A 15,531-nucleotide genomic window follows, 5' to 3' on the forward strand; every position below is an offset into this window, starting at 1 on the left:
TGTGCTTTCATAATTAATAAGAAGACTCCATGTCATTATTTGGGTGCTGGCTGGCAGGACAGAAAAGACTTACTACATATTATATACTTTACATATTATAATATATTATGTTTAAAATATATTATAATATATAAGTATGTATTACATTACACATATTATTATATAATACAAATATATTATAATCATATAATATATAATATATTATATACATAAATTATATACACATATATTTATATGCATGTAAGTGTTTCTTTAAAGCCCAAACACCAATCAGCTGAGGTTCCCACAGTGGCCCACAAATTGCAGAGTTCCTCAGAAACTTCCACAACTAGAACATTCTGGAACCCTACAGCATCCCCAGGGAAGATGTCACAATGATCTAGTAACTCATTTTACCGCCAAAGCCCCCTCCCCCAACAGCATTGGGATACAGAGTCACTTGGTACATAGGTGAGCACCCACAAGCACACTTCTGCCCCGCCTGATTGTGACAGATCCGAAGCAAGGGATATGGTACAAAAATACTTTATTACAAAAGAAATCTGACCCAAACCTAATAATTTACATTGTGATCAGTGCTGCCCCAGACGCTCCTGGTTCCTCAGGGTGGAGGATGGGAGAGAAGGGATTGTCCTTGGGTTCCTCCACTTCTGGGACTGAACAAAGAATCGATCAGCTAGTGGATTCCAGACTGGGTACCTGGTGCCTGAGAAGAAGTGGGGCTACGAGTCCTGGGCAAGGGGTGAGATTAGGGCTATCTGTGCTCAGTAGTAGGTGCATGTGCGTAGGTGCAAAACCTGATCCTGGAGATTGGGGGGAAGCAGAACAAGGTCCTCACAGGTTCCAGAGAAGTGGTCCCCACAGGGCAGGGAGGCCTCTCCTCATGAGTCCGGGTCTGCCCCCCCATCCGTCTCAGCTGCTTCCTGGAGCTGGGGATGGGGGCACGGGCTGGCCAGGGCTTCGGAGGACCCCCGGGAAGGGCAGGAAGGCAGGTGGAGATGCAGTCGGAAGGAAGAAGTTTTGGGGGGTCACTGGGAAGCCAGGAGGATCCTTCGAGGGAGACAGTGGGGGTGAGGAGCATGGTGAGGACTGGAGACCTGTGGAGCGAATGAGACGCGGTTTAGGGCGGGGAGGTGCCCGCTGAGCTGTCTCCAGGGTCCTGAAGGCCCCCAGTGCAGACTCTCACCATTGGAGCTCAGACGACTGTTGCTCTCAGGGGAAGCGATGACACTTTGGTCCGGGGATGGGTCGGGTTGTGACCCTGAGGCGGCCCGAGAGGCCTTCCCCCTTAAGATATCAATAACCTGTGGGAAAATGAGGGTCACCTGAGGTTTTTCCAATCTTTATTCATTCTCTTTCCCTCTCTCTTCCCAGCCCTCCCTCTGTTTCTCCTTCCTTTCTTCTTCGGTCCCCCTCCTGCAAGGCATCCAGGTAAGGGCCTGCAGGCGCTTCTTTTCTTTTGTGACTCAGCTTCCCCCTCACCGCCTCCCTTCCAGGCACTTTTGTTACTTGCCTAAATTCCCCTCCCCAGGCTTGTACACTCACCCTGCGGCTGCGAGCCACCATGAGGGGCGTGTCATTGTGACAGTTCTTGAGGCCACTGTCAGCCCCGCTGCGCACCAGCGTGCGCACCAGAGGCAAGAGTCCTCGGCCAGACGCAGAATGCAGAGCGGAGCTGCCAGAGTACATCTGAGCGTTCACATTGGCGCCATGCTGTGGGATAGGACATTCAGTTAGGAGCCACTCGGGCTAGTAGCCTCACCTGGCCTGGGTCAGCTGGGGGAAGGGGACAGGTGATCACAACTGGGGCTCACACGGGTGACCAGAACCTGGCAACCAGAGTCTTGACAGGGGGTTGGGGGGGGGGTCAAAGACAACATAGGCCTGTAAGCCTGGAGAGTGGGTGCAGGAAGATCAAGAGTTCAAGGTTAACCTGAGCTACAAAGTAAGTTCAAGTCCAGCCTCAGCTACACAAGACACCAAGGAGGGAACTAGGAGAACTGGACACTGAGGTCCAGTCATTCAAGGGAGAAATTAGGAAGGAAAGGTTCTGGAGAGTGGATGGAATGAGTGCAGAATGACAGAAGGACAAGATGAAAGCCAGAAGCAGGGTCAACAAGGTCATCCCAGGTAAAGCCTAGGCTGGGTAGGGCGACATTTGCTGTCCTCTGATCTCCACAATGTGGCAGACCAAATCTAATTTTCAAAAGGGGTAGGGCATGGTGGCACACCCTCCAATTCCAGTACTCGGAAGCAAAGGCAGCCAGATCTCTGAGTCCAACCAAGGACAGAGTGGTCTACAGAGTGAGTTCCGGGATAGCCAGGAGGATGTAGTGAGACCCTGTCTCAAAAACCAAACCAAACAAAACATGATGAAACAAAAAAATAAAAAATAAGCTTAAGGAATGAAGGGATGACTCATTGGTTAAGAGCATTGTCAACTCTTCCAGAGGACAGGGTTTGATTACAGGCAACCACATGGCAGCTCACAACCATCTGTAAGGACAGTTCTAGGGGATCTGATGCCCTCTTCTGGCCTCAGAGGACACTGCACACATAGGGTGCACAGATCTGGAAGCAGACAAACCAACCATGTACAATAAAAAGAAAACAAAAACAAAAACGAAGTAGCACATGCCTTTAATCCCAGCACTCTGGAGGCAGAAGCAGGCAGATCTCTGAGTTTGAGGCCAACTCTATATAGTGAGACCCTGTCTCAAAAAGAAGAAAAAGAAAGAAAGAAGGAAAGAAAGAAAGAAAAAGAAAGAGAGAAAAGAAAAGAAACTTGAATTTGCAAATGAGATGTTGAAGGGAGAGTCAGAGCCTGGGGTGAAGCAGTAACTGGAGTCTGAACTGGAAAACGGGGTCCTGGCCAGGGATGGAGGTGACAGCTGGGCTGGCATCAGAGGCAGGACAGGGAGGGGGAGGGTGGATACGAACCAGCAGCAATAGCTGCACCATGCTCAGGCTGTTGTTCTCCACGGCGTGTATGAGTGGGGAGCGGCCGCTCTTGATGTCCTGCGGGAGGGCAGGTCTCTCAGTCACCCCCTCTTAGTAGGCTCTGAGCATCCCTCCTTTTGATCCTGGAGCCCTCAGCTACCCTGGCGCCCGTCGCTAGCTCCGCCTCCTAGACCACACCCCCCGCACGCAAGGCCACACCCTTGACCGCCGGCCACCCTGGCTCACCACTGCATCGATGTCCGCACCGCGCTCCAGGAGCAGCAGGACAGCCTCCTGGCACCCGGAGTTCACGGCCACGTGCAGGGCAGTGAGCCCTGAGGGAAGGGGAAACTGCAGTCAAGCCCCGGCTTGTGTTTGGACCGCGTCAATCTCACCCTGTCCTCTCTGGGGACTCACCTTCGTAATTGCGAGCCTCCAGGTCCACGGAGCCCGGGGTTGCATTGTCCAGCAGGGCCCTCAGGCAGCTGGGGCTTCGGTGCTCGCACGCCAGGTGGACTGCGGTCTGGCCGTGGCGGTCCAGGGCCATGGGACTGGCACCAGCTGTCACCAGGAGCCGGACCATATCAGGTAATGCGGTGATCACAGCCAGGTGAAGAGGAGTCTGGGGAACAGTGAACGCGAGGGATCAGAATCTTCCCGCGCATGCACCTCGGGTTTTCTGAGTCTATTGATGGAAGCCTCTGACATCTCTCCCAGTTCGAGTCGGAGACCCCTGTGATTACCTCAAATCCCAGAAAGTCTACCTCGACAGAACTTTCTTTGGTGGGGGGCTATGTGAGATAAATAGGTTGTCAGGGAGCCCATGCTGACCACAGACTTGCTCTACAGATGAGGATGACCTGATTGCTGGTGTTCTTGCCTCCACCTCCCAACTGCTGAGACCATAGCAGTGAGCCGCCTTGATGGTTTTTGTTTTCTTGCTTCGGTTTTAAACATTTTATGTATTTACTTTCTGTGCATGTGGTATGTGTGTGCCCCAGTGCACTGGTGGAGGTCAATTGGCAACTTACAGTAGTGAGTTTTTGACCTCAAGTTGTCAGGCCTGGAGGTAAGGACCTTTACTGGGCCAGACTTTTTTTTTTTTTTTTTTTGATTTCTATTATGTGCATAGTGTACCACTTGAATGTATGCCTGCATGCCAGAAAGGCACCAGATCCCATTATAGATAATTGTGAGCCACCATGTGATTGCTGGGAATTGAACTCAGATCCTCTGGAAGAGCAGCCAGTACTCTTAACCTCTGAGCCATCATTCCAATTCCCAAGAAAAGGCAGTGCCTGTTGTATGTCCCAGGCTGGCCTCAAGCGCTCTATTTCCCATGCTCAGTTCCTGTCCAGTCTCCCAAACGCTAGGTGACAGATACATGCTACCATGCCCAGAGCCACTACTCTTCCCACCACCCAGATGCTGGCTCCCTGCTGCATGTCTCCTCTGGGACTCCTCCTTCCCAGGAGCAGGAACCCCCAGAGCCCCAGGGTGACCTCACCTGCCGCAGGTTGTTGTGGACGTCTAGCTCCCGGCCTCCCTGCTGGAAAAGGATAACCAACCGGAGGGCAATTGCCTTGTTGTTCTGGACCACTGCGATGTGAAGAGGCCTGGGGGGACATAGGGGCAATCACTGGCATTAGGAACTGGTCACTAGGCTGTTGATAGGGCTGTGTGGAATGCTTTGGAAAGACTTTTAGAGTACAAGCTTCTTTGTTTTCAGAGACAGGATTTCTCTATGTGGCCCTGGCTGTTCTGGAACTCACTCTGTAGTCCAGGCTGGCCTTGAACTCACAAAGATCCGCCTGCCTCTGCCTCCTGAGTATTCGGATTAAAGGCATGAACCACCACCGCCTGGCTGAGTACAGTAATTTATAACCATCCTGGGACAGCCTGAATAGGCTTCCTCTGGCATCATGACAGCCTCCACCCCATCCCCAGCTCTCTGGCTTCCACCTGTCCTGTCAGTTCCTCACATCATAGCCAGAGAAATATTTTCAAATATGCCTTCCCCTCTTGTCCTCACTTGATCAAAGGTCTAATGTGAGTTATTAAAAAATTGGATAAGTTTTGGCTTTCGGGGTGCTAGGAACAAACCCTTCTACTGGATAAGTGGGGCCTCTATTATTGAGCCTCACCCTAGTACCTCACTGGGGGATTCTAGGCAGGGGCTCTACCACTGAGCCACACCCCAGCCCCTCACTGGGGGATTCTAGGCAGGGGCTCTACCACTGAGCCACACCCCCAGCCCCTCACTGGGGGATTCTAGGCAGGGGCTCTACCACTGAGCCACACCCCCAGCCCCTCACTGGGGGATTCTAGGCAGGCATACTGCTGCTGAGCCACACCCCAGTCTTCACATGATTTTTTTTTTCTGACAGGTGTTACTATATAACTCAGGAAGTCCCTGATCTCACTAAATGGCCCAAGTTGTCCTCAACTTCATGACAATCCTCCTGTCTCCTGAATGCTAGGATTACAGGCTTGAACATCACATGTGGATAGGCCCTATGTGAGTGGGTGTCCACCTGTGCAGCTCTGAGTGGCATCAAACTGGCAGTCCTCCTGCCTCAGCCTCCCAACGCTAAGTTGTTTTGTTCTCGTCTACCATTTCCTTTGACAGCATCTCCATGCTCTCTCTTCCCTCCACTCTGGACACACTGGCCTCCATGCTGTGCGCCTGAGACATATCCATAGGGCTTGCCACCCTCACCCCTGCCTCTGCTGAGATACAATGGCAGACTCGCATGCCCTCTCCTCTCCCCTGCCACATTTGCCTCCATGTTGCTCTGGGCTCATTGTCCACTTTGCAGTCACATCCTGTCTGAGTCTGTCCATGACAGTGTCTGCTGTACTGAGCGTCCTGTACTGACATTCCCTGCCCAGAGGGTGTACCTGACAGAGAACAGGTGTGCAGTGACTACGCCCATCCTGACGGTCACCCTGATGCCTTCCCCAAGCCACAGCTTCCTCATCTGTGAAGTGGGCACGTCTTGGCCATACATTGGGTCCAGCCTCCACCCAGAGACATCCCAGGGCTGTCCGCGGAGTACAGGCTTTGATTAAAAGCGGACAAGGCCAAGCGTGGTGGTGTATACTTTTGATCCCAGGACTCAGGAGGCAGAGGCTGGTGGATCTCTGTGAGTTCAAGGCCAGCCTGGTCTACAAGAGCTAGGCTCCAAAGCTACAGAAAAAACCTATCTTGAAAAATCAAAAAACAATAACAAAGCAAAACCCCCAAAAGGCAAAAAACAAACAAAAAAGAATAAGATGAGGAAGAAGGAGCCACGTGGGTTATGGGTCACGGCTCTGTACCTGTTCGGCACTGTAGAATGTCCTGATAGAGTGAAGGGCCCATTCCCCAGCTCAGGGAGCCTTCCATTTCCCACACCCTGACAATTATCTCTGCTGCTCACTCAAGGTCATGCATGCCCTTTGGTGGTGGGAGCAGCTGCAAAGCAGAGGTGTGAGAGTCAGTGCCCCAATTACCCCCTCCCCATCTAGGAAGGCCACATCAGCCTCAGCATTTCCTCCGGGATTCCCCAAAGCTCCCTTCAGACTCAACTGTGCTCCCCATTGAAGCACTTGCCCCTTTCCCAGGGATCACAGACTGCCATTCGGAGCAAGCTTTGCATCTGTTGGTGCATGGGGACAGAGGGACAGCAGTGTCGGGCAGATTGCATGCCCTCCTGCTGCACGACCTTTATTTCTCGTGTGTGAATGTGGTGTATGCATATGTATGTGTTCCCTCGTGTGCGGCTGCATGTGCACACGCCAGGTGTCTCCACCTTTCAAGTTTTTAATTTCTGCTACCGGGTCTCAGTATGTCAATTCCTGACTGACATGGAACTCACTGTGGAAACCAGGCTGGCCTCGAACTCAGAGATCCACCTGCCTCTGCGTCCCCAGTGCTGGGATTAAAGGTGCGTCCCACTATACCTGGCTTCTGTTTTATTATTCATGTGTGCATGCATTTATTGTGTATGCACAAGTAGGTGCATATGTGCCACAGCACACACGAGGAGGACAGGGGACCTGCGGAGGTCAGTACTCCTTACCCACTATGCGGGTTTCGGGGATCAGTCTCAGGCTGTTAGGCTTGCTTGAGGGCCTCTCTTCTCTTTGAGCCACCTCACCTATCCCGCTACCATATTGATTTCATGATTTTCTTTTTTTCTGCTTTTCCTGTGAGTGTGGTGTGCAGGTATGTTTTTGTACTTGTGTGAGTGCACGTGTGTGCACACACATGCGTGGTAATGTCAGAAACTATCCTCCATCCCTCTTCCACCTTACTTTTTGAGACAGGGTCTCTCCTTGAACTTGGGGCTCACTGGGTGAGCCTCCAGGATCTTCCTGCCTTTTCTTCCAGGTGAGATTGTCAGCCTGAGCTTTTCACTGTATGTGTGCTGCGGTTCCAAGCTCAAATCCTCTAGGCTTGAGCAGCAAGTGCTTTACCCACAGAGCCATCGCTCCATCCCTGGATGACCTTCATTGAAAGTATTTACTAGCCAATCACAGAGGCTGCACATCTGAAAGGCGGTGGGAAGTCTGATACTAACTTGGGCTGCAGAGTGAGATTCCATCATCAAAACAATACGTTTGGAGCCAGTGGTGGTGGCACATGCCTTTAATCCCAGTACTCGGGAGGCAGAGGCAGGCGGATCTCTGTGAGTTCGAGGCTGGTCTGGTCTACAAGAGCTAGTTTCAGGACAGGCACCAAAAGCTACAGAGAAGCCCTGACTCGAAAGTTAAAAAAAAAAAAACCAAAATAAAACAACAACAAGCAAAACGACAACAACAACAAAAAGGTTTTTGGATGCAGTACAAAAAAGAACCCCTACCTAGAATTCCCAGTGAGGGGCTGATAGTGTGACTGGTAGAGGATAGGACATGCAAGGCTTTGGGTTCTATTCTCACCATTAAAAAAAAGAAGAAGAAGCAAAAAGTCCATTAATGAAGCATCTACTTTCTCACATGCCAACTGCCTTTCACTAACCAGATCTTTGCCAAGTCAGAAAGGTACAGTGAGAATCCACAGTTCAAATTATCTCCCCACATTATTTTGAGGGAGCGCTGAAATCTCGGGGTCCGAGGGGCTCGGGTGAGGAGGGGCACATTCCACCAGGAATGCACACTAGGCGTCAGAGCTCCCCGGCGAAAGCCTGGGGCAAAGTACCTCTTGCGTGAGCCTGGCTTTCCTTCCCACTATAGCGCCACAGGCCAAGCCAGATTACAAATCCCTGAATCTGGATCCAGATGTTGTGAAGCAGATTGAAATCGAAAATGCTGGGGGAGGGGCGGGCCCTGAATCCCCTCCCAATTTGGCTTCCCTTCGTCCCTCTACAGCCTCTCCTTAGACGCGCAGCCAGCCAGGGTCCCTCCTGGCGCGGGCGGGGTTAAGCGAGGGCAGAGAGCGAATGATTTCAGAGAAACGGTCCAGGCTACAGTTCCCATAAATGCGCGGGCCGCAGGGGGTGGGGCGGGGCTGGAGGAAGTGGGGACGGGAGGGGCGGCCCAGCCCTCGGACTTCCAGTAACAGGTCTGCGGGGCGGGGCCGGGCTTCCTGCTCCCGGGGGAGGGAAGCCTGGCCAGCTGGGGATCTACCCGGCCATGCGCTGGCACCCCAACTTCCACTCTCCCAGTGGGGGAGGAAACAGAACCCTGAGTTCTCCAGCCTTGGGGCCCCTCTTGCAGCTTTACTGGGCCCAGCCTCAGCTGGCTTCTGGTCCCGGTATTCCCGCATTCACACCAAGGTCTTTCTTGGGACTTCAGAAACACACCTAAGTTTACTAAGAAACGACCCCCCCCCTCACCCCGTCCTAAGTGGCTTCTCTTTCTTCCACTTTCCTTGGAAGACATGGAACTGCAATACTCTAATCTTTACATCTTTGAGGGGGTCACACACACCCTAAGACAGGCAGCTTCATTAAAATATGGGACCACATTTTTACAGCGGGTCGGGGTTTAGTTTATATAAAGTTTGCTTGATTTCTGGTGCATGGCGGCCTAACCGAGGGCTATGACCCCTGAGCCCCTCCCCCAGTGTAACCTGCTATTGTTTTGAAATTCTCTCATTTTCTTTAAAAGGCATGGAACCAGTATCGTGTTTTGAGACAAGGTCTCGCCACCCTCCGCTCTCCGCCTGCCTTTCCAGTGCCGCGATTACAAGTGTGCGTGTGCACACCACTGGCTGAAATACTCACTTTCTTCAACAAAGGACTGAAAACTTGGGCAGTTGGTTTTTCTTTGAGACCTGTGTAAATGTCAGGTCCCCAAACTACGCGCCCCCCATCTCTCTTTATTCCCAGTTCCTCCCTGAGACTTATGGCATGTACCTCATGTCTCTTGCAGAAAGATTCGGACTCCAGATGGCCTTACTCTGTAGCCCAGGCTAACCTCAAGCTGGAGAGGACTCTCCCTAAACTTGCTGGGAATATTCGAAGCTTGAGCCACTACGCTGGCTTTTCCTAAGATTCTTGTTTCCATGAAAGAGGCAAAGTCCGGACAACAGGCTTCTGGTTCTCTAGGATTTAGACTTAGGGTCCCCGGCCAGCCTCCTTGCCCGGCCCTCCCCCAGCCTGTGTGAAGTGGGGTTGGTGGCGCAGGCAAGCTGCCAGAGTTTGGCCGGCTGCCCATTCCGGTAAGTCTCGGCCCCAGCGGAAGGGGTTAAGGTTGGAGGGAGCGCCGGAGGGAGTGAAGGGTGCTGACGTGGGGAAGGCAGAGCAGCTGGGCTGCGGTCAGGTTCTGCGGGAAGGGATTTCCCCAGCCGGCAGCTGAGGCAGAAGTGTTTGCGTTGGGGGCGGGGGGCGAGGGGGGGGAGGCCTGGAAGAGGGGTGAGGGGCTGTGAGTGCAGACTGCCCCTTGCCACCAGACCACAGACAGCTCACCCCTGGGGACAGTTACAAATTAAACCTCCGCATTTGGCCCCTGGGGTGGGAAGTAGCTAGAGTTTTATTGAGTCTTTAATGGACCTCTGACACTTTCTCCTGCTTGAACTCACGTGGTAGCCCTACAGCCTCCCCAGGGCAGCTCTGTGCAAACATTACCAACTCAAGTATTGAGCGCTTACTGTTTGCCCAGTCCTGGTCTGTGTACGCTTGTGTATACACCATTGTGTAAGGTCTATGACGAAGCCGGGTTTCCAAACAGAAACGGAGGCTCCAGAACATCAAGCCTACACAAATGGGCCAATTGATCTCTGGCTAGAGAGTCCAGATCTCAAACCAATTTCCACATGAAGGCTCCTTATATTTTCCATTTCAGCTGAATGACAATCCCAGTATGTGGGAGGTTGAGGTAGGAGGACTGGGTTGCTGTGAGTTATAAGCTGACGTAGGCTACATAGTGAGTTCCAGGCCACTCACTTCCAGAGCAAGACCCTGTGTCAATGCAAACGAAAAAGCCGGACATGGCGGTGCAGGTCTGGAATCCTAGCACTGGGGGATGGGAGCAGGATCTAAGTAGTCCTAGGCTAGGTAGTGAGTTCTGGGCTAGCCTGGACTACATATGGTCTTTACTCAACAAAACAAAACATTTCATCTTTTCCAAAGAGGGACATACTTACAATTCCTGTTTTTACAGAGAGGGAAACTGAGGTACCGAGGAGGGAGAGACAGCTGGGATTCACGCCCAGGTTAATTGAACAGCTGTCAACTGCATGGGCTGTTCATTGTATGCTCTGCCTAGGCCTAGACCGCCCTCTGACCCAAGAGATAAACCAGACGGTTGGGAAATCAGCTCAGTGGGCTATGGCCGTGAAAGAATGACGTGGACTAGAAGAGAAACCATCCAAGACAGGGAGGAGGTCAGGGTGAGGGCTGCTTTACTCTGCATCCACCCTGAACTCAGGCACCATGGGTTCGCCATACAGTGAGGGCACACAAAACAGCTGCCAAGGGCTTCTTTGGTGCTGGGGAAGAAACCTGGGCCTTGTGTGTATGTGTGTGTGTGTGTGTGTGTGTGTGTGCTAGGCAAGCAAGCACTCTCCCCACTGAGCTTCGTCCCCAACCTCACATTGGTTTTGAACTCCTGGATTCTCCAGCCTTTTCCCTTAACTTCCCCAGAACAAGCCTTACCATGTGCATCAGCACCCTGAGCTCTAGCCAAAGTTTATCGACACACGACCTATGACATGCTAGACTCGAACCTCTCATGTGTGTGTGATACCTCCAAAAAAATCAGCAGATAAAATGCATTTCCCAGAGCTGGGCATGGTGATGCACACCTTTGATCCCAACACTCAGGAGGTGGAGGAAAGATCTATGCAAGTTTGAGGGAGCCTGGGCTCACTCTGTGAGTGAGTTCCAGGCCCGTTAGGGCCACAGACTGAGACCTTGACTCAGGGCAGGGTGGTGGTGGCACAAGCCTTTAATCCCAGTACTCAGGAAGCTCTCTGTGAATGAGTTCGAAGCCAGCCAGGTCTACAGAGGGAAACCCTGCTTTGGAAAACCAACCAACTAACTAACAAACAAAAAAACGATGGGAAACCCATAGAAGACTCCATTTCCAGGGGACCTGTGACCTCTTCTTGTCTCCTCAGACACCAGGCAAGCACACGGTGCACAGACATTCACACAGACAAAACATCCATGTATGTAAATAAAATTTTTAAAAAAATGAAAACAAAGAAAGATACAGTTCTCGTTTTTTGGATTATGATAAAAATTGAGAGGTTGGGGGTGTGGCTTCCTGTTAGAACAAGCGAGGAGCATGCACGAGGTTCAGTCTCCCACCCCCACAGCAGCCCTAGCCAATGAGAGCTCTTCAGCACCCATTTTCCATAGGAGGGAACCAAAGCTCAGGTGGACAGATGGTTCAGTGTCAGCGAGCCATGCAGGCACATTCTAACAGGGGTCAGAACCTATCGTCCCCACGGTGTGCGGGGCGGGCTCCCCACACTCCGTCACTTACGTGTCTCCATCCTCATCTGCACGGGTGGCCAGGGCAATGTCAGCGGAAAGGGGGTGTTCCATGGGGCACATCCTGGAGTAGAGGTGCGTGGGCAAGTTCAGCAGCGGAAAGGGAGGTCCCACCGTAGGGGTAGGGTAAATGGGCACCAAAGGTCCTGAAGACAGCAGAAACAAAAAAGGAAGAGCCAGGTGAAGCCAAACCCACAGATTCTTGGCTTGGGTTTTCTCCCTTCAAGCCTTGGCATCCTCCCAAATCCCCTGCTCCCATTCCCATGTAGCCCAGGCTGATCTTGAACCTCACACACCTGATCCCCCTGCCTCCATCTCTTCAGTGCTGGAATTATCGACCTGCATCACTTCACTTACTATATTACCTTTATATACAATCATTTAAAGTTTTTTCTCTGTATGTGCCTGTGCCTGAGTGTGTTTATGTATTTATGTGCACCACATTTGTGCACGTGCCCATGGAGGCCAGTAGAGGGCGCCAGATCCCCTGAAACTGGAGGTATAGGGATTTATAGGTTCCCACAATATGGATGCTGAGCTCTGAAGTCAAATCCACTACAAGAACACTAAGTCCTCTCAATTGCTGAGCCATCTCTCCTGCCCCAAGGTCCCTTTTCTTTTAAATATATATTTCTAGCCATTACTTTAAAAAATTGTATTATTTTTTAACGCATATGGATGTTTTGCCTGCATGTATGCATGTGCACCACACGCCTGCCTGAAGCCATCAGAGGCTAGGAGAGGGCCTTGCACTCCTAGGACTGAAGTTACAGATGGTTTTGTGGGCTGTCAGACCTGGATCCTGGAGCAGAGCAAGGTCCTCTGCAAGAGCAGCAAGTGTTCTTAACTACTCAGCCATCTCTTTAGCCCTCACCCAAGTGAAACACTGTGTCACTGTGTTTTTAGCCCAGACTGGCCTCACACTCATGGAGATCCTCCTGCCTCAGCTTCCCAAGTGCTGGGATTACAGGTATGCATCACCATGTTTGGCTACCCCAGGTTCTGTTAGCTCCTCAAACTTGTTCCTCAAAGCCCAAGACAACATTCTCATTCCTGTCTCTCCCCCAGCTCCTGCATCCTTCGTCCCTCACCCCATCCCTCATCTCCATTCCCTCCTATGACGCATGTCTTCTCTCACAAATGTCTGGCCTCCATCCATCTACAGAAGAGACCTTTAAGGGCAGAAAGAGACCTGTCACCACCCAGCAGGGGTACCCCAGTTGCAAAGTTACACTGTGAGTAATTTCGTAGCTGGTGGACTAAAGATCTGGTGTTGGGTGCACGGTAACACAATAGGTCTGGGGAGCCAGGACAGTCAGAGAACTTGGCCCCAGAACCCTTTTAGGTGGAACTGTTGAGAAGGACCATCGCAAAGGTGGGAAAACAGAAGCCAGGGGTCTCATCAGGCAGAGGAAGGCCTCCTGTCCTGCAGCTTGACGTCCTCCTGCTAATGCATGGATAGGCTAGGAGCTGCAGAAGCTAGAGGGCCCAAGCTAGAGGGCCCAAGGAAGCGGGGGTCGACAGCTCTGGGTTACCGCAGGGGGAATGCCCCTTCCTTGAGGAGAAGGGTACCTGGCTTTATGCCATCTGACCAGCTTTGGGGTTTCCTTTCCGCAGTCCCACCTTTCCAGACCCCTGAATCCCTTCCCTCCCACCCAAATCCATCAGTTTCCGAATTCCTTAGTTGTGTTCCCCTTCCTAGAACCCTCAGTCCCCAAGTCTGCCCCTAGGGCTACCTGACCCTTGTGAGCACACACAGCTGGCTGTGTAGAACGCTAGATCTCTTTGCTAATTCCTCCTAACCTGCAATATTGGGGTCTTGGAGGCTCTGAGTGTCGTGTGATCATTTAGGTCTGTGATCTAAACACGGGGGTGCTCAGAACCCTAATGCCTTTCTCTCAACCCCTATGCCCCGTGAAATCTCGGTTCCCAAGATTTAACCTAAGGTACCAGTCTCTTTAGATCCCTGTTCTGTTTCTATGACCCCCCCACATATCTGCATGCCAGAACCCCAGTTTCCAAGGCCTGAGTGGTGATTAATTGTTCATAGTCCTTAACATCTGGTTCCTCCCAGTCTGAAATTCTGTGCCTCTGGGATACCATAGGACCCCATATCTGCGCCACTGGACACTGTCCCCTGACAGCCCCCATAAGACATTTGACCCTTGGGCACCCCTCTGACCTCTTGGCACCCTCATGGTTGAGCTTCAGGGCTTTGCAACCCGTTTCGGAGCTGTTTCTGGGACACAGCTTCCATCCTAGAGTCCCAGCTATGAGGAATCCCATCTATTTGTGTCCTGTGCTCTGCTGACCTCAGGTGGCCCCCACCGGACTCTGGCATTCGCGGGGGAGGCTACTCACCCTGGTAGTAAAGCGCCTCCGGCCTGGCCACGCCGTGGGGGGGTCCAGGGACAGCCAGGGTGTCGCAGCTGCTGCGCAGGGGGTCCTGGGGTACGGCGAGGGTGCGCGGGGCTGCGGGTTCCGGGGACGTGGGGCGCAGTGGGCGTTTGCGGAGCGGCAGCGCGGCGCCGGGGGCGCCCTTGGGCCGGGTGCGCAGGTCCACGGGCCCCTCGTCCATGGCCCCCGCGGGGCATCGGGGCATCGGGCCGCCCGGAGACGCCGGGACGCGCGGCAAGCTCGGCACGGGAAGGCGGTCTCGCCGGGCTGCGGGACTTCCCCTGCTGCTGACTGAACTGAAGGGACTTTTGTCAGCCGGGGCGGCGCCCGCCTCCCGCCTCCCCGCCCCCGGGCCCCCAGGGCCACCCGTCCGCCCCAGGGGTTTCCTGGACCCGCGTCTCGGAGGCGGAGCCGGGGCTCCTGGTCCCCACCCGTTGCTCTGCACAGCTGCCTCTGGCCCGGAGCTGGGTCTAGTCCTAGAGAGATAGTCTCTCTCTCTCTCTCTCTCTCTCTCTCTCTCTCTCTCTCTCTCTCTCTCTCTCTCTCTCTCTCTCTCTCCTCTCCCTCTCTCTCTCTTTCTTTCTCCTTCCTTGTTTTCTTTGACTGAAGCTTATGTATCCCAGGCTAACCTCGACCTGGCTATGAAGCAGAGGGTGGTCTTGACCTACTGATCCCTCCTGTTTTTACCCCTAGTGCTGAGAAGACACCTGCTCCATGGGGCCTTGATTTTTCTTTCTTTTTCTTAGATCAGGAATCAAGTAGCCCAGGCTAGCCTTGAACCTGCTACCGTAGCAAAGAATGACCATGAACTCTCAACCCTCCTGCCTCTGCCTCCTATCTTCCCTCCCAGAAGCTGAGGCTGTGGACCTGGACACCATTAACAGACAAAATTTTCTGTTGGTTGAGCAGGGACCTCCTGCATGCCTGGGATCCAGCCACTCAGCCCCTTCTGTGGTCCCCGTCTCTGAGTTTCATGGCGTGTCTGGTTATCAGAGTCTACATTTGTGAGCAACCTCCCTTCTTTGACTCTTTCCCCATCTTTCCTTTAATGTTTCTGAGCCTTCCAGCCACCTCCTCTGGCCCCAACCATGCAATTCTTGGAGGCCACAGGGTTGCTAGGACGTGGGTTCAAATCCTGATTCCTACTTCCTCTTGGGTGACCTTGACCATGCACTTCCCCCCTGAGTCGCTCATTCCCCCCCCACCCTTTTTTGCAATACTGGAGCCTAGGAACTTGTGCACAGCAAGCAACCGTCCTAGCACTGAGCTA

The 15,531-nt window shown here is 52.6% G+C and overlaps 1 protein-coding gene across 2 annotated transcripts; it reads right to left on the bottom strand.

Moving 5' to 3' along the window:
* Positions 1-509: 509 nt before the first annotated feature.
* Positions 510-14,571, bottom strand: Bcl3 (BCL3 transcription coactivator). Of its 2 annotated transcripts, none has more exons than XM_038339378.2 (9): positions 14,226-14,571; positions 11,857-12,010; positions 4,448-4,556; positions 3,358-3,562; positions 3,187-3,275; positions 2,941-3,018; positions 1,546-1,713; positions 1,187-1,304; positions 510-1,097 (listed from the first exon to the last, which is right to left on the bottom strand). In XM_038339378.2, exons 1-9 carry the CDS (start codon positions 14,464-14,466, stop codon positions 913-915), a joined length of 1,347 nt encoding a protein of 448 aa, XP_038195306.1. In that variant the 5' UTR covers positions 14,467-14,571; the 3' UTR covers positions 510-912. The 2 variants fall into 2 exon arrangements, with proteins under 2 accessions (XP_038195306.1, XP_038195307.1); XM_038339379.1 differs by lacking the exon at positions 14,226-14,571 and adding an exon at positions 14,047-14,174.
* Positions 14,572-15,531: the final 960 nt, after the last annotated feature.

Source organism: Arvicola amphibius, chromosome 8, assembly GCF_903992535.2.
Source record: "Arvicola amphibius chromosome 8, mArvAmp1.2, whole genome shotgun sequence".
Taxonomy (NCBI): Eukaryota; Metazoa; Chordata; class Mammalia; order Rodentia; family Cricetidae; genus Arvicola; species Arvicola amphibius.